This window comes from Aphelocoma coerulescens, chromosome 3 (genome assembly GCF_041296385.1).
Source record: "Aphelocoma coerulescens isolate FSJ_1873_10779 chromosome 3, UR_Acoe_1.0, whole genome shotgun sequence".
Lineage (NCBI taxonomy): Eukaryota > Metazoa > Chordata > Aves > Passeriformes > Corvidae > Aphelocoma > Aphelocoma coerulescens.
In genome coordinates this window covers 21,047,550-21,067,345 of record NC_091016.1, presented here as the reverse complement: position 1 = coordinate 21,067,345, position 19,796 = coordinate 21,047,550, and the positions used below count along the sequence as shown (strand labels likewise).

At 38.4% G+C, this 19,796-nt stretch overlaps 1 protein-coding gene across 29 annotated transcripts in view; it reads left to right on the top strand.

Moving 5' to 3' along the window:
• NRXN1 (neurexin 1) overlaps positions 1-19,796 on the top strand; it is a 681,973-nt gene that overhangs the window by 487,899 nt on the left and 174,278 nt on the right. Inside the window, exon 16 of one of the 29 annotated variants that reach the window (XM_069009419.1) lies at positions 4,957-5,328. The exons of the other annotated variants lie outside the window; for them this stretch is intronic. Coding sequence (XP_068865520.1) covers positions 4,957-4,968 — 12 coding nt within the window. The 3' untranslated portion in view covers positions 4,969-5,328. Of the gene's footprint in view, positions 1-4,956; positions 5,329-19,796 lie in introns of those variants that run through there. 29 annotated transcript variants of the gene reach the window in all.

The window sequence follows — 19,796 nt, the reverse complement described above, 5'->3', positions numbered from 1 at the left end:
AGTCTTTTGAAGATGCATGAAATAGAAATAGAAATCCAAGAGTAGGTCTCCTTGCTTTTGTCTTTTTAACCTGGCAAAATCTTCATTTTTAGTTACCATATACTCTTCTGATAAAGCAGCACACTAATTAGAGCAGAAATCCCACAGTGCTTTTCACATTTAAGTACTATTTTATGTTGATTTTTTGGAGCTTAACAACAATTGTATGCCAGTTTATTACCCCAATTCAGCTGCATAAACTAGTTCTAACCCAGCAGTTATGCTGCTTTTTCCTAGTTTCCTTAGGGGAACAAGCCTAGCCTGGCTTGTACCAAGTTACCAGATAATTTTGAAAATTGGTTTAATTGGCTCACAAATGGTATAAGAGAGCTATTGCTGTAATATGTGCTAACCAAATTTTTTAAAAAAACAACCAAAAAAAAAAAACCAAAAAAACCAACCAAACAAAAAAACCCCAAAGCTTGATGAAATTTAAAAGTAGGTTGCCAAAGTTTATTGTATTAAAATTAGTACTAGGAGTTGTCATTCAAAAGAATGGTTAATAAGAGTTTATTTTACCAGGAGGAAGGAATGGCATCGGTTTCAAGTTGCAGCAGAGGTGATTAAAAGCTCTGGTACTTCTGAATTTCCAGGCTAATAGAGAGACCTGAGATATATGAAGCTGAAAAGAAAGTATTTCCAAATAGGTTAAAATAGCTTTTAAAATTCAGTGGGTTTTATAGCTTGCCCTCAATTCTTAAGTACCTTGAATTACATCCACCTATGATTGTAATAGCTTGAGTGAAGCTAAAAGTACACAGTACTAGGAGTAGTGCTCAGATGCAGAATTTACAGTATTCTCATTGCTTTGTTGGGTCAAGACCATGTAAGCTGTAGGAATATTAATATATTGGATGGCTATATTGTACAGTAGGGGGAAAATTAATGAGGCAGATTCAGTATGATTTCAGGCATCTGACAAAACTGGTTTATAGCTGCAGATAGTGTATAAGTTATGCACTAACTTCTTCCAGCTAAAAATAATAGTTCACATAGTTACCCAGTGTGGGGGGCCAGGGGAAAATATCACCATGATATACATTAGGAGACACTGAAGTATTAGCAGAGTAGCTTCTAGGGTATATACTTTATTGATGCCTATTTTCATTGCTAAACCAAAATATTTATGGCAATATGTAATGAGCATATTATCATTCATAAAATATGCAGTCATAAAAATGAGGAATAGTGGGATTATTAGCAGCTTTCAGCAGCAGAGAGGCTGTCTCTTAATGGTTTCCTCTTTCTCTAGCCATTAGCATTGCAGCTGTGAATTACAGTATTGCATTTTATTGGATTCACTAGAAGAATCTGTCCAGGCAAAAAATAATAATTAAAAAAAAACCCAAACAAACCAGGAAATGATAATAAGAGGGCTTCTTTTTAAACTGCCCTAGTAATTGTGATTGCAATTCTGACAGTGACATTCAGAATGAGTCTGTAATTTTGGCTGTAACACATAACAGTGATGGTCATATATTGAAGAGAAACTGATACTTGCATAAACTGATCTTGTAATTGTTCATTTTGTAGAACCAAATTCTTGCTATCTGTAAACCTAGGTAAACATTAAACATTACATATGAGCACTTGCTGAAGTCATCTCATGCTGTGAGTGGATTATTTGCATTAGTAAGCATTTTGAGTTAACTCTTGATGAAATGGGTGCACTTTGTCAAGCAGAAGTGTATGGAACATCACTCTCACTGTTATTTTATTTCTGTCTCCAATATTGAGTTTGAAATCTGTTTCTGTTAGGATCTGTAGAAATGATCACCAAGGCCAAAAATAAAATACATAAGCAAACATAACCCAGCATATAGCAACTGCAAACTAAAACTGCTTTCATGTAGAGAAGAAATTATAATAAATTCATCAGTAATTCTAATTAAAATCTGTTGTAAAAAGATCAAGGCTGCAATCATGCTTTATGAAAAGGTTATGAAAGTACAAGGCCAACATAAACATAGAGATAAAGCATGTATTTTCCAGAAAGCCTCTTTAGTGCCTGGGGAGGTCATGCTCTTTTTTCCAAAGTCACCTGTAGAGATTTTCTGGGATGCAGAGGTTACTGAGTTGTCAAATGTAAACTGACTTTATTTGTTTATTTATTGGTTCTTGACAATCTTGCTTTTATTATTTTGAAGTTGATGATATTGAAGAGATTTATGATCATGACAGCACCAGTCAGTCTTCCTAAATAACCTCACTATTTATAGTTATAATTTGAATTACATTAATTAAAGCAATAGCTTATATTTGCATATAATGAGTGTATTAACAAAAATGAGAGAGCATAATGTAGGTAAACTAATAGAAGTGTACAACCTTCTGGGTCTATGGATGAAAGAATCTAGTACCAGTTTTTGTAGACTGTTGCAGGATCAGCCCAGGTTAGCTGACTTTTGTGGGCATTTCAGCAGAACTGTTTTGTGAATAAACAGTTGAAGGTCATGTTAAATACTTTGGGAAGCTATGTGCTCAGTGAGCAATTTGGAGATGTTTTTTAGAAAAATGAAGGAAACTCATGCTCAGTTTTCTTGTGGAGTACAGTGGAAATGCTGGTGGGAGAGACAGGGCCCATAGAGGGAGGGAATAAATTCTAATGAAGGCAGAAGTGGGTAATGATCTAGCCAGACCTTTACAGCTGTATGCATTATTGGTTAAGTGGTTAATTAATACACCTGGTTGTTGTCCATCTCTATTTGGGTTACACTTATTTTCAGTGAAAGTGAGATATTTTAATTATGGATTGGAAAACTTTAGTGTTCCTGGTGATTTGAAGCTGGATTGAAACACTGGTGGTCTTCAAACTCACTTGAATTATGCACTAGGAAACTTAAAGCTGATATTTTAATGTCTGGAACCTGTGTATATGAGATCGTATTTATTTTCATGCTAGATGCATTTTTACTTGGCCTAAGGTTGAAATGAAAACATAAATGGCCAACAAACTGATCTAAAAAAGCTTAGTTTGGGCATGCAACTCAAGGTGGCTCTCCTTCCTTTGCTAAAATGTGGGTGCTCTTTCAAATGTGGTGTTTCTAATGCCAAGCAGAAGAAAGAGAACTGAAATGAAACTTGTTCTAGAATTTTCTCCATTGGGTTTCTGTGCTGGCTTTCTGAAGTCAAAATTTATCTTGGGAATTCCCAGGTTCTATCAACACCTGCAGTTTTCCTTGTTCAGAGGGTGCTGTGTCTGGTCAGTGTTGGGGAGGGAGCAGATGCTTGTCCTGTTGGACAGAAAATGGGCTCAGGCAGTCACCCAGCACAGAGCAGACAGGCTCAAGTTTTTCTCAATATCTTACCCAGACAGATAATCCAAATTCTCCCATATTCCTCGTGCACATTCTTATTGTCAAATTAATGGCATTTCAGGCTGCTTTCAGAATTTTTACTGCTTAATCTAATTACTCAACTTTTATGTTGATAAGGATCTGAAACTGTCTTCATTGAACATGGATATTTCTTGTCTGGCTTTCTCTGCACCCACTAATTCATGCTTTCGTTCTTACTTCTCTGACAGCTTTAAAACCTGAGCTATTTTTATAATCTAGGAAGTTAAATGTTTTATTGCAGTTCTAAATTTGTATGGATCAGCATTTGAAATGGAGATTTACCATGGTGGTGCTGAGAGAATTCTAACCATTAACATGCAAGCAGACAACTCTTGGACACTGATGGTATCTCTGTTCTATCAGTGTCGCTCTGCCAGCGGTGGGGGTTTTAGGGATGGGAGGCTGCCTGTGCCTGTGTGCCTGTAAGTTAATAAAGGGTTAGGTAGGTGCAGAGCAGCTGTGGTAGCAGCATGTCTCTTTATTTATTGATGAGAAACCTCAGGAGGAAATGGTGTGGAATAGAAAATGAGCTTGGCCGAAGCTGGTGTTGGATTGCAGGAGGTAGCATGTTGTGTGATGTATGCTGTGGTGAGACCCAGCAGTATCTGGCTCACCTCTGCCTCTGCAAGGTCACCTGCTCTGGCAAATTTAGTGGGAAATCCCTGGCTCCCAGACACACTTGTCCAAATTTGGGTGGTAGAGGTAGTTTTCCTTTAGACTGCAGACTTGCACTCCTCATCGAGTGCGAACCAGTGGGAATTTGGCTGGAGTGGAGCTGTGCTCAATCTTAGTGCACAGTCCCCACTTATGTATCGACTACACCCGAGTTAGCAAGAATTGCAGCTCAGGAAAGGCAGGTCTGTAGTGAGGAAGGGGTGGTGCAGGGGAGCTCAACCAAGGCTACACATATTTCAGCTGATTTTTCTTCAGGCTGCCATTAGTCTGGTTCAGGGAACTGCTGAATGTCTGCTGGTGACAAGAGCGCTCCTGAAGCTCAGTGTGGCTTTGTCCCAAAGACAGCCAGTTTAGGAATGCTTAGACATCATGCTTTGGCTCCCATCTTGGCCAGAGTGGGAACACAAGGGAGATCTGCTTCACTAGAGGAGCCCTGATGTGGGGTAAGTAGCTGTACCAAAGCCCTCCAAGAGGCTCCATGGGTCCTGCTGGCTGCTTAGCTGTCAGCCACCTGGACAGGAGGGACCCCTGCCTTTCAGAAATGGTGTCCTACAGTTTTCTAGGGCAGAAACTGACTTTGACAATGATTAACCCAAACAAGAGAGGATCAAGTCCTTTCCTGGTTCTGGAAGATGGGTGGAGGAAGAAATGTTCCTTCATTAGCACAACTGTATTGACTCCACCAAAGAGTTCAGGTCTATTCCCTTGACTACCATCACTTTAACTAAAATACTCCAAAAATACTCCAAAATACTTGTTATCAGCAGCAGGCAAATGCTGTTGCATAATTAATTTTTTCTTTTTGACCAGTGGCAACTTAATTTCTGGCATATTTTGTGTTAAGATTTTTGACAGGTGGTCAAAATGAGGCTATAGTTAACATATGTCTTGCTATATTTTGCAGGTACTGTGGTAATGTGTATGTCTAACTCCTACAAAGATCAAGTGACATTAATGCTTCACAAGTTTCAGATACTGGATTAAATTCAAACTCTCGTTTAGGCAAAAATTATTCCTACAGGCACCAGAAGACCAGTGGTATGTGAAATAAAGTTGCAGAATTTTCTAGAATTTATAGTTATATTTGTACACTTTGGGGAAGCACAGAGAGAATGCATAAGGCATCTAATAAGCCTTTTTTTGAGCATGGCATCATTGCTGATAGCAAATGTACAAGGATGTTCTAAAAATGAAAATTAACTGTAACAAACATGGAGTAAGAATGGCTGCAGTAATTGAAATGTACTAATGAAACTCTGTCGTTTGTTCATATTATGAGCAGTCAAGGATCATGCATAATTCAGGAGTGCAATTGCTAACAGTAGGCTCATATAAGATCATTTAAATTTGTTTCTCTGGCAATGAGAAGATGATCTTTGAAGGGATCCCTTATGAGGTTCTGCTTGGTCCTGTCAGCATCTTGGAAAGAGAGTGTTCTATATTCCCTCTTGCATCAGTGCATATTTATGGAATGTAAAATAGGAATAACTTTAATTATGTATGGGGAGGGAAATATATGCAGTCCTGAGCAAGATACTTCACTGTAAAATCTACCTGAAACTCTGACAGGTAGTATGCTTATGCACTAATTCAAGAATTAAGTTTTGTTTTCTGCTGTGGATAAATGTGGGCATATAGGTTTATATTCGTCTGTTTGTAATATTTTTTTGGTTTGATCTTAAAATTCTCATTAATTTTAATACTCATGACTATGTTGCTATTCCTTTTGTTGTAATGTCAAGAGAGAGGCCTGCAGCAGTTTGCAGAATAAACAGCTAAAGGACAATAAATGTGGGAGAAAGGGAAGGATCATCATTCTTATTTTCACATGGATAATCGGATTTTGCTCAGTATTGTACAAAACCTACATAACAAAACACAGAAATAAGCTTACCTGTTCATCTCTCTAAAATCAAGTCCTGTCCAGCTTCTTCAAAAAGAAAATAATTAGGGAGGTTATATGCCCCATCTGAGCTTATGTTCACAATTGTTTCACCTATGCTGTCCTCTAAAGGATAGAAATCATTCCTTCCATCTTCTTCTTCTGTTGGAATATTTCTTAGAAAATGCTGAGTTTCCCAATACAGAGAGATACTTCAGTCTATGGAACTTCAGAGACTCTTATTTTTGCTTTCATGTTACATTATAACAAAAATGTTTGACAGATTTCCTTCATATGAATGAAGTGCTATGTGCCAATTACTAACAGGTTTTAGTTGCACATAAAAATTAGCAGCTGGCAAGTTTAGCGAATTGTAGGATTAGGGCCAGGGTGTATTAAAAGCATTCAATAAGGAAAAGAAATGGTGAAAAAACCTGAAAATTTACTTGAAAGGGTGTCATTTGATCTGAATTTCTTAGGAGAGTTACAGTAGCAAAAACTACTTTCAAATGAAAAGAATGGCTTGTATTAAATAAATCTTGCAGATTTGGTTTGGAGTTGGAAAATAATAATCAGGTTGGGATTTTTTTTTTTAATGCATGAGTTCAATAGAAACCTTCCACGTGTTGTTACTCAGTATGTCAGTGTGCTGTGGGTGTTGAAGGGTGGGGGCTGTGCAGGCATGTGCAGCAGATGTACAGCATGTGGGGAAAAGCTGAATCCACAGTGAGTCAACAAACACAACCTACTTTAGCTACAGACAAAATGCATCCAAGATGTGCAGTAGAAGGGAGCTGTGCTGAGCAAATTACTGTCATCACTTAATGATGTAGTTCATGAAGGCTTCAAAATATTGGGATGATGCGTCCTTCTGTGGTCATCCTTCTGCTTCACTGCAACAAGAGGAGCTGGTTTATTTTTAGAAGAAAATATGTCAAAAAAGTCAGAAAATGTAGTGGAGTGAGTGCTCCCTGATTTGTGAGACTGCTGCCAGGAATCAGGGAGACAGAGGCAAAGTCTGGAGGAAGCCTGGCTCTTGGGAGGGACTGAAGCAGGTTATTCAGGACAAATGTGCAGAAAGAAACCTAATTCAACAAAAGTCAAATTTGATGAGTGTCCCTCATCCAATTCCATCTGTGACCTCCTGAGCAGGGAGCACACACAGAGAAACTCTGGGGACAGCCAGGGCATTTAGCTCCTGCTTGGCCTCTGTGCATCTTGGCTGACATGCTTTGATTAAAGCAGAGACACGCTGGGATATGTCTGCAGAGCTTCTTGAGGAACAGGGAAGATTTAGGCAAAAGACACACATGCTAATTGCAGCTCTATAATGGATCTGTTTTTCTGTTGGATACTGAAATCCAAAGTCAAAACACTCCCATAAAAAGGTAATAAACAGAGATGTTTTATTGTATTTTTATGGCCTCAGTCTGCCATCAGTAACTGAGCATCCACTTTTTTTCCTATTCCATGTAATTTGCTTGATTGGTGAATTGTATCACTGTCTTTCTGGGGAGAAATTTAGTCTGTTTTTCTGTATTTTTGGGAACTCTGAACAGATATGTGGTAGAAGCACAACTTAGCTCACATCTGAGGCAGGAAAAATAAATCTGACTACTTTTCTCATATTTTTTCATGAAACACAGCAAAGTATTGGAAAGCAAAATGATCTGACACTGCTTGCAAACTGGAATATCATTTGACAGCAGTTCAGAGCAGGCAAGAAATCCTGTCCTTATTACGGTGCAGTGCATTCTGAATATATCTGCAGGTTCCTGTGCAATTTGAGTACTTTTAAGATAGTGAACTAAAAATGAAATTATGTGTCAATGAAAGCATTTTAGTAGTTTTACTGAAAGTGCCACATTCAGTATTTTTGGTAATGTTTCATATTTTATGAACTTTGACAGTTTAGTTGCTAACAAGGGAGTAATTTCAAACTTTCCATGCAAGAAATTTGTCTTTTATAACTAATAGTTGTAATAATATAGTTATAGTTTAATAAGTAATGTGCTATTATGTGCAACTGAAGCGCTGAATGCAGTGCTCCTTTTGCCATGAAGTTTAAAAGAACTTTTAGGCTGCAAGGTATTTTGCCAGGCTAGAAAGGAATTCCATGAAATGCTTGGGTTAGGCTTGCATTTTGTATGTTATTGTTGACACACAAATATTTCTATGTACAATGAAATGCATCAACGTCTTAGGAAATTACTGATTAACATTAAACAGCTAAAAACCTGTGCACTGAACAGCTGTGAGTTTTTCCTTTTGCTACTGGGTTTGCTTTTATGGTTTTCTGCCTTCAAGTGCAGATCCAATGAGGAGCAAGGGCTTTTGACAGGATTTTGCACAGGGTGGAAATAGTGAATTTCTATTTGCATGCTAAGCTGCTCAGATTCTGATGCCTATAAAATCATTGTGAGAGATTACAAATCACCTAAAGAATGGTTAGTTTTAAAAGCACTGTCCAAATATCAGCTGTTTAACTTGCAGGACATGTGAAAATGGCAGAGCAGGGAATCTGTGGAAAAATCAAGTCTTTTAGTAACTCAGATTGCTTCCTTGTACCTATGTTCTTCAGCCTTTTAGTCCTTTGCTTACTGAAAGAAAAAGGCACTGAAGAAACATATAATTTCCAAATGTTCTAAGAACTCGGTCCAAAATTTAGTTTAACCCAAGATTTCTCCCTGTCTTGTTGTCATTTAGCAATTTCAGTAGTATTTATTTTTGTCTCAAGAAATCATCCTGAGAATTGAACTGTTTCCACTAAGTAGATTTCTCTGGCACGAAGGTGTGATGTTTGAGAGGGTTTTCAGGTGGCAGCTCAGTTTTGGTCCTATGCATGAGGGTCTGGGCGATTTTTGGAAATCTTGATTCATTTGATGTAATGAAGCTTGCAGACAAAAGGCATGCTTAGGGAATTTGGGTTCCTTTATTTCTGCTTGCAAGTATGTCAGGGCTAGTAACTGCCCAAGATTAAACATGAGGAACACTGGCATGTTTCCAAATGAAAAATAGTGAATTTGCTTCGTGGCCTTCAGGAATCTGGCAAATAACAAGTGTGAAAAAAGCAATCACAAATTCCACTCACTTCTTCTAATTATTGTCCTTCCTGACAATATAGTTTCTGGAAACTATGCAAAGGTCTTATGATAAAGTCAGAACTAAATTGTTCATTCACAAGGAATAAAACGAGGCACGTTTAAGACACCATGTGCTATTGCCGAACAGGCTCTGAGAGAACAGCACCCATAAGATTCAACTGTAGACAAATGATGGCAAGAAAGTTTGGGATTCTGGAGTCCTAACATACAGGATGGCTTCATGCCAATAGGAAACAACTGAAATTCAGGATGACAAGTCCTTCTGGCCCACCATAATGCAGGCACACTATCATTTTATAATGCATGTCAACTCTGAATCTTACTTTTTGGTTCATTAATATGTTATGCAAGAAAACTGGGGAGAAATATCAGAAGTATAGTAAAAATATATTGCACAAGGAAAAGGAATTAAAAATGGTTAAGATAAATAGCACATATGGGAAAAGATATGTAAAGAAGTAGAAAATCTCTTCAGGCTCTATGTATTTAGCCAGTGCATAATCACAATACTAAAGACTATGATTTAAGGATTAGGATACTAAGTCTTAAAAAATGCTGTAAGACTCATTTTGCTTCATAAAGGATTATGTTTGCAAAGTTTTAAATAATAGTAAGTTTATAATATGAAAAAAGAAAGATGTCAAAAGAAAATAAAAAGACTGGAACATCTTTTGAGATGTGTTGTGTGAATGTGTTCCCACGCTCAGCCATTCTTCTGACATGTGAAGCTGTCAGACGTGCCCAGGAGAGGACATCTCCTCCCTCCATTCTGGGAAAACCCATCACTGACATAGAGCACCTTTTATTTGGTTGGCTGTTTTTGTTTGTTTGTCTTTCTTCAGCTATCAGAGAGTGAGACATCTTCAAAGTATGACAGTGAATCAGTAGCTCTCAACTCTTACAGTAGAACCTGGAACCAGTAACTTGAAGTGATTCATAGATTGCCCTTCCATGTCAGACTTTTCTAGGCTAAGCACTTGCCAGCAAGCCAGACACTGCAGCCTGGAAGATTGTTTCGTAGCCCTGGCCTTTAACTTGGATGTGGCTTTGGTGTCTGCCACTGCCCTTGTGGGCACATTGCTGAATCAGGTGGATGGAGAACATCCTTAATCCACTGAACTAGTATTGCTCCTCTGGATTGGTCCATCCCTTTCACTTTGTTGAGACATAAAGTTATGAAGAAGTCTTGACAAGTGCTGCAGCTCTGTTCAGGGTAAAGCTTATTAGTTTAGCCATATCTCAACTTATAAATGTATGTAATATGATTTTTAAAAGAAAATGATGACACTACTATGGCAGCATCACTTTGTTACCGTATTTTTAGGTTGAAGCATTCGAGCTTGTTTTTCCTGATAATATTTAGGTTAATAAACTATTGAGCTCTGGATTTTTTTTTCTTTTCTTTTCTGAAAGGTAGTTTTGAGTACTGCAAAAAAGATAGCCCATTAAATTTTGATATCTCTGCAATCTAGCTTCACCAAAGCTGAAAAGCAATGGATTGCATCAGAGTTTGAAGTACATCCTTTAAAATATTTATTTTTTAGTAGTTGCCTACTAATAAGTTCCTCTTTGCTAGGTAAAGAATAAATAAATAAGAACGAGAATTCTTAAACAAATCTTGGTGAAAGATTTGTTTTTAACTCATTTTGAAAGTAAATAAACAAGGAACAACAATAGCAGGGAAATCAAGCACCAGCTGCCCGTCTGGCAACCAAAAATTCCATTTTTTCTGATTTCTGTTACAGTTGTTAGTAATGTTGACAGCTGCTAAATGTAAACCTTGGTAGTATAATAAATGTTGGCAATTAACATCTATGCTTCTGTTGCCAGCTCTTAGTCTGTTGTCATATGAGAAGCAGATCCTCTTAAGAAGTATTCAACCCTGTAGCAATAATTCTGATGGTAAAAGTAACAGGAGTTCTGATCACCCTTTTAAATTTTTATCCATGAAGATATTTCTTAAAGGGATCACTTTTCAGCTGGAAATTGTAACTTCTAAAATTTTGCATAATTTAATTTAGAGCAAGCTTTATGATATTTAGTACTAAAGCATTATATAAACGAGGTAAAACCTTTACCTTCTTTTGTATTTCAAAGAAGACTTCTTTATAATTAGAAGATGAGGATAAAATCCTTCGTTGCTCAAAATTATTGGCAGAATTTCCACTGCCTTCAGCAGTGCCAGGATTTCACGCTTAGTCGGATCGATGTGTTTCACACAGAGCTCTATGTTTGGACATCATGGCTCATCACAGACACCTTGGTGGTGGTGGTATTTACCTTCATGGGCTGCTAACTTTGGCTGTGTTTATGGAGATGAAACAGAGCATGGGAGAGTGGGAACAATCCATTCTGCCTTACATCTCATTAGGCACAAATGCTGTTTTCAGCAGTATGAGGAGTGTGTTTTGTTGGTTTTCTTTTCCTGGAAAAGCAGGCTTTGTCCCACTTAAGAAAAAGGCACGTGTGAATGTCCACTTATCTGTCCTGCTCTAGCTGATGAATAATATTGGACTAAATCTTTCCTGAAATCCTTTCTCTGCCATTGACTTGGACACTTTCCAGGTGCTCTGCAGTTACATTTCCATCTACTGGAGTGAGGTAGTGTCATTAGCCCTATTGTCTGCTCTGAGTGTGTGCCACAGAATTGTGTGTAGGCACACGCACCTTGGCTCCATCAGAATCCAACAATGCCTTTGCCTGAGAGCTCCAGCCCCTCCAAAGGCTGGGATAAGGAGTGGGATCTCACTGCTGCAAGAGCCGGCGTCGGGAGGTGCAGACTGAACAGGCTGGGCTGCTGCGAATCCAAGCTGCTCCTGGCTCGGATACAGCCATGTAGGATGCCTGTCTAAAGTCATTGCTTTGGAAGGTGCTTCTGTGCACAGCTCTAAGTTATGCAGCGTTGTAAAACATATCAAATTCCTTCTGTCAGTTTATCAGCATATATACATTATCAGGTGTGCTGCTGGATTCGCTCCAATGAGCAGCACATGGCTGCTGGACTCAGCAGAGGTTGCCGTATGACTGCAGCTCCTTCTTTCCCTATAGCCTTGGAGTTGTGCCCTTTATGTCTCTTCAGAGTTATGCATAACCCTGAAAACAATCTTTAGAGCCTCAGTTTGTCTGTAGCTAATATGTGCTTTGTCTGTTTTGTACAGGGTCTTGCTCTGGTTGTTTTCATCCTGTAAATTTGCTATGTGGAAGTATCCTAATTGTTCATGAATGGTATATGAAATCTCTGAGAGAAATCTGTGTGGGTCTCTGCGTAGAGAGACCACAGAGAATTATCTCTTATATAGACACATTTATTGAGTGCTGGCCTTCCTTTTACACTGAAGACATTGACATTTGGGGGCTAATTTGTTTTTTATCCATATAAAAACCTTTATAGAAAATGGTCAAAAACATGATTACATTTGTCCTTGCTTGGGGATCTGATACAGTGTTCCTGTTGTCTGCCCTTTTCCATGTTTTCATGGTCTCTGGTATCTGGACAGAGTTAAGAGTTGTCAGCCAGGTGAGCAGCTGGAAGATATGGCACCTGACTCTGTGTGCTCACTCTTCCAGGACTTACCCATTGTGCATGTCACACTCACATCTATCCAATCTTTATCATCCCATTATTCCACCAGATCTTATATGACAGTTTTCTTCCCTATAGTGTGCCCTAAACACAGATGTAAATGGCAGAGGAGATGGGAAGGAAGAGAAAAACATCCTTAGTGCAAGGAAATGTAGGCCAGGTATTTTCTGGGTTTTATGCCCAGGTCTCTAATATCCAGGGAATTCATTCTGTATTCACTGGCAGCACTGGGTTTTGCTGACTGTGTTTTGTGTTGTCATTTTTACTAGCAAAGAATGATATCTAATAGTTTAAAAAAGTACCAAAGCAGAGCTGTTGGCTTAGCATTGTCCTTTGTATGTGGCAATGCCAAGTGCAGAGCAACAGAATCACAGAACAGTTTGGTTTGGAAAGCACCCTAAAGATCATACAGTTCCAACTACATCACCCAGTCACCTCAGGACTCTGGGATTCATCTCATCAGGCCCACAGGCTTATATATATACTAGGGAATTGAGTCCTCTGTGTGGTATTTGGTATAAATATTTCTTTTTCAATGACTACAAGATTGTACTTATCCTCATAATGGAACAATTAATAGACTAAAATAATATCTGATATCCTATGAGACGTAGCCCTGACCATCCAGTATTTCTAGACAGCAGAGTTGTCTCGAGTACTTGATGAAGTTGACTTACACTCTAATGAGGAGCTGTGAACTGGAGAAGTCAGCAGAAGATGGTGGATAATCCATTTAAGCCCTTGTCATTTAATAATTATAATAATGAACGGGCTGCTCTGCATGCACACACACTCCCTTCTCTGAGATGTTACAGAGTACAGCTCTGAGTCCTGCTCTGAAGTGGGCAGGGTTGTACTCTATGTCATCTGCATGCTCTGCAGTGTCATAATCCCATGGGATTTTGGCTCCACAGCTACATCTCCAAGGACCTGAGTAGTTGCCCAGCTCTTCCAAGGGAACTGCAGAGGTGGCAGTCACTTGTTTTGAACAGGAGATGGTCATAAGATCAGGATCTGGCCACATACTCAGTCATGGAGCAGAAGCAAGGGTAATGCACTTAGCTGGCTCCTCACTGCTGCAGAACACAGTTAATAATAAAAAAAAATTATCTTCTTTCTTACACTTGATGTTTGTCAACTTAACTTTTATTCCTCTGAACTGGAATCTGTCCTAAGATGAAGCTGAGAATTCAAGAAAAACAGATATTGGTTGGTCTGAGACAAAACACCCGTGAGCCTACATTGTGATATCTAGGTTTTGCTGTTGGCAGGATCACAAGAACTGAAAATATCATTAATAAATGTGCTGAGCAAACTGGAAAAAGTTGCATTTTTAGCCCCTTATCAGAATTTTACAGCTTCTCCTTTTTTCAGAAGAACTTAATTATCTGTTTCTTATGTAAACATTTCTTTATGAACCTAAGGCACTATCTCAGTATTTCTTTGTTAAGGGATGAGGTCTAGGGTTACCTTGTAACAGAGTCATAAAAGAGAAGTCTGAGTGAGGAGGGGAAGAAAATTATGGTTACTCATATGTTTCTAATTAATTTCCTCACTATCATCTTTATAATGCAGAGCATGAACAAAATATGTGCATATCTTACCCTTGATTCAAAAAAAAAGAAAAGCTGGCAGAGAGTTTTCAACCATTCAGGCTACAATGTAAGAGGTTGAAAAGGACTAGTGCAGTGCTTGCTTAAAAAATAGTCTTATTTGTTCAGACCAAATAGAAAATTTGGGTGAGCTTCTGTGTGATGTGGAAAAAGATGGAAGGGGAGTGGAAAGCTGAAATGAGTAATGTAAAAATATTTTTATTGAAATTTTTTAGAAGAAAAGGAAAATTAAGTAAGGATGAGTGACAGGGAGGTTATGATTCCCTTTGTGGAGGGAAAAACTGTAAATAGCAACAAAGTACAGGAAGAAACAGCACTAATTTGATTTCATGGAACCTGAGAAGTGAACTTCATGTGTTGCTCTGGACTTTAGTGAATCCTTATCTTTCTTCGGAAGGGAACTTTTTTTAGGATCAACTGTGTTTCAATTAACAGCTGTAACTTTTTGAGGAGCTTATTATTTGGAGTATTTCTTAAAATTCCTCCTTGTGAGGTCATGCAAAGATGAGCCATTTACCATTAAAAAATAAAGTATAGACATAGGAGACGATCTAAACTTGGAAAGCATTGGAAAGCACACAAAAAGATTTCAGTTGAAGATATTTCTTTGAAAAGACTGTGAAAATTATAATTAGTGCTGTATTCCTTTAAAAAAAAAAAATATATATATATATATTTATGGGATATTGCTTTGTATGTGATAATCTGGGGAAATGTATTTTGATTTACATTGCAAAAAATCATTAGCTACCATTTGGGGACTATTTTGGGATGTTTGCAGGGAAAAAGGGATCCTGCATCTCCTGGTAGAGATGGGGAAGATATCTGTCCTGGCTGGGTAACCTTCTTCTGGTGTCAAGAGTGGTACAGTTGGTTGTACCTCTGCAGAACAAACAGAAATGAAGTAGTTGGGATCTTCCATATGTGGGATGGAATGGGGTAATGGATAAATCACCGAAATACCTGCTGGACACACCTGTTCTGCAAGTGTTGAAGAAGTTCATCAGCTGTAGAATTAAGTGCAGTACTAAGTTAGGCAACTCACTGGCAGATGGGAGTGAGCTGATAGGAGCTGATTAATGATCATTTCCTCTCTGTGCTGCCACAGAGGGGGAATGACCTCTGGCAATTAGGATGCAAAGCTTTTGGGGGACGTTTCTGGTAGGGATGCTTTTGTTGCAAATCAATAAATCAAAACCCCAGGGAAAAGCAATCAAGAGGTGGCTGCTGCTGAAGTGTTATTAATCTTTTCCAGGAAATGAGTTCTACCTGTTACCTTTCACAGGAACCACAGCACTTGTTCAACACTTGGTAACTGCTTATGTGCTTTCTCGAGTCGGAACTTTAATTTCTATGCATAGTGGGAAGAATAACAGTATAATTTCTATCTCCTTGAATTAATGAGGGCTCACAATGCAGATTTTGTGAGCATGTTGGAAAATGCTAGGCTTACACACAGCAGACAGATTGCTATGAGAGTCAGTGAGTGTGTATTTTGAAGAACTGTTTAGAACAAATAACTCTTAGTTGTGTATAATCTTTCTTCATATTGACAGGCAAATGTCAAACAGTATAGAAACCTCAGGAAATTTTCAGGGCTGACATCATCTGTTTCAAGTCCTTGTAAAGCAATGAGGAAAACAAGTAGATTTTATTATATGAAATTTCTGCAGGGGGAGGAAGGGAAATTTTTTGTTTTCTGAGCAGCTTGATAACTTTATTTGTCAGTAAAGAAAGATGCTGAAGGCTAGAAAATGTGATGGGGTTTGATCAAGGTGCTTGCTGGAATGCAGAGTACGGACCATTCCAGTGATACATTCTGCAACATCTTGAACAAAACACCAGAATCTCCATAAATTCTTTGAGAACAGATTACTAAGGGTGTAAGGACTGAAGTTATTAATAAATAACCATGTGTTTGGCTTAACCTGGGTATAGACTGTGCAGAATGAATCACTGGTGTGGTGGCCTTTTCATGTCTGTATGAGCTCACTGACCACCCTTCTGCAGCCAGGACTTGGTTCAATGGTGTGGTTTCGTGCTCCTGAAGAGCTCAGAATGACCACTGCTTGTGATGACAGGTGTTCTTTCTTGAGCAGGGGCTTGCTGTCACTTCATCAGAATATCCCTGATAACTGTGATAGATATTGCCATGGAGTTTGGTGTTGGGCAAGGCTGGGCTGCCCAAGAAATTTAAACCTTCCTATGGTAAGTGGGAGATGATTCCAGGTGATTGAGCCTGGAGCTGAGCTGGAGCCTTAACCTGTACCTGCTGTGATGGCACTGATCAGCAGTTTGGTAGCAGTTAGTTGGTAACACCAATTCCCACTGGCATTGCAGGAAAAGGGATGGCATGCCTGCTTTTTTATAAAACCACAGCATTGCATAAACCTGCCCTGTCACACTTTGAGGTCTAATAGCAGATCTGGGTGACAGACTGCTTTTTCATTAATTTGAAGCTCACCAGTCCTCAAATTGATCTCTCAACTGATTTAGGAAGCTGCAATTTGCTATTTTCTATACCTTATTCTAGGAAAGAGGCTGTTGGACATGGAGAGATTCAGCACATAAATATAGGGATATAACACCACGTGTACTCCATCCTGGACTGTCCTGCCTGGCCTTTAGCCGTGGCGCCAGAAGGCTGCAGATGTCCCTGGATCCAATGTCCAATCTGCCAGACCCAGGCAGATGTCTCAAATGCCCAGTCTGACTCAAAAGCATATGTTTAAAGCTAGTGGGTCATTATTTAAGTAATAATAATAAGTACGATATTTCAAGGCAAAACAAAAAATATTAATATACAGATAGTTTCTCCTATTTCACTGTGGTGCAATGAAAGAACAAGAAATTTATGCAAGGGCTTCAATCACCTTTTTTTAGAAAGACATTCTCATATTGAATTAAATGGATAGTCTCCTATTAACTCCTATTAAGAAAGAATGGGATTTATCTGTAGCTTATTAATGGGAAAAAAGCTTGACTTATTTTTCTAGTTTGATAGAAAAAATTGGAGAACTGTACAGATCTTGATGAGATCAAAACTGCAATAACAATTGAGTGAACATTTGCCCAAGACATTGTTGTAATTTCCAACCCATGGTACCAAAGTGAAATAATTTTGATGTAAGGAATTAGTTTATTGTCATTCTGTTGCAAACAGCCTGCAATGTTTCTAATATCCATATACTTTGTATTGCATTAGTCTGCATTAATTTTCATCATTTTTGCACTTGTGGGATAGTGCTTATGACTAATTTATAGATTATGTGGTGCCATATTGACTTAAATAGACTGTATTTTAATGCTATTATGAACATTTTCTAGTAAAATAATTTAATTACATTGAAATTTAACGCTATTACAGTGGATAATTGACTGCAGATCAAAACCATAATATGCAAGACCTACCTGGAAGGTGCACAAAATCAATTGGCTCAGCACTGAAGTTGTTCACTGCACCCCTTTTAAAAAGGTTCCAGCCCAAGGAAGCATATTCTAGTCTCTGCTCGTCCAGTAATCAGATGACTTTTAAAAGCACAGCCTACCTATATTTTAATGCTGCCTCTCTTTGTCACATCTTTTGTGTGACCTTAAAGGAAAAAGGCTTCAGTCTCAGAGGTGAAGAGACACTGTTGTTAGTGTACAGAAAAGGTACATAAAAATTATTTGCCAGAAGTTGGGAAGGAGTGAGTTCTTACCCCATCAAATTTGGTGAGAAAGCTAGCTCTGACTCAGAGCCACAGCTTCCTCGAGGTGCCTTCATGCCAACAGAAAGGCATCCAGGTCTCTGGAGTCCTTGTCATGGTTTGCTGTTCCAGCATCAATTTCTTGTTCAAGAGATTTTTATTTTGTTACATTTTTAGTTTCCCTTGTGTTGTAGCAAAACAAGTAGTCATAAAGGCTGTGAGATGAATCTCCTCTAAGAAAACAACTTAAGCTGGAACAGATTCTGTCTGGTTACTTGAAAATAAAGAGCCAGCCATTCTCTAACCTAGCCAAAGTGCAGGCGTGGTATTGGTTCTGTCTCTTAACCTCAGGATAATAGAAATAAAAATAACTTTATCAGAGCATGAGAGGAACAGTTTATTATGCTGTAAAAAAGAACACAAGATTAATCTTGACTAGTGATTGATAAATTCCTCCTACTGGCTTTCTTGTCAGTCTTACATATATGAGGGGATACTTTTGCTTGACCTCTCCTAAGTACATGTCCCTGATAAAGTGTGACGAGTTTTGTTTCTCCTGATGGTAACATTCTACAAGATTATGTATGTTTTCTGATAAGAGGATATTCATATCATCTCAGTGGTTATAGATTTGATATCTTGAGTTTCCAAATCGAAAATTATACCCTGAAGTACATTAACTCCTGCTCCGGTTTTCCTGACTTTGGGCATTCAAGTACACCCTGCAGAAAATACCCTTGGGTTTACAAACCTTTTGTTACAAACACCCCGAGGCACAGTTCAGGTTAAATGAGGCCTGGGCTGGCTCTGCCCAGCTTTTCTCTGATCAGGTGATACTGGCAGCCTTGACAAAACAAAGCAGCACAGAAAACCATTAACAACATTACATCCTTGTAAAGCACTTTGAGGTGGAAACCAGCAGGGGTGATGAACTGGGTGACAGCTTCTCATGGGCCCTAGGGATGAAGAAAGGCAAGCAGCTAGCAGTTTGTGCCAAGCCTTCAGACCGGAGGACAATACACATCTGTGACAGTAGCACATCCACATCTTGCAGAAGACTGAGCCCAAGGTGAGACCACAGCATGTCAAGTCCAGGCCACCAGCCTGGACTCGGACACACTGAGGACTTGGAGTTTTACCTTCTTTGTCTACTTTTACAACAATGTAGTGTAAATATTGTATAATTGGTGTACAAGTCTATAAAAGTGTGCGAGTCTAGTATAGTAAAAACCTTAGGGTTAACATCTGTAAAACAACAGGGGTAGGTTGCATTCCTTTTCGTTTCTTCCACTGATTATTTTGCATACTTAACCTAGATTGGTTCTGCTAGAATTTCTTCACTGAAATCTGCTGTCTTTGTGAAAAGATACGTTTTGGTAACTCACTTAAAATTTTTAATTTCTTAATTCAGTTATTTGCTCAGAGGCTTTTTAAGGCAGGAGAAGTACAAAACAAATTGCTCTCCCATTTGATCTCTCCTGAAATATGCTTTGGGTATGAAATGAATGATTTTGTTTTAACTAGGAAAAAAATGATTTCTTTTTAATTAGTATGAAGGGTTTCTTTTTATGAATTCTGCTAAAGAAATTTTTAAAAGTTGGTCTTTGCCTCTCCGCTAGCAGTTCTCTTCTGAAATAATGTGATTAGATTCTTGTTACTCTTAAAAAAAATGTACTTTTTTTTTTATTTTTCAATTAAGATAATTTTATCTTAGAAGAAGATTCTCATGAGAGGACCTTCCACAGTGTAGATAAATTGTTCCCATTCCTGTGTCCCAAACCAAGTGGTGCAAGTACTTTGATCAGATTCCCCCTGTAGGAGAGCTCCTTCCTACAAGTAACTTGTTGAATTCCCTGAATGTTCAATAAGCATG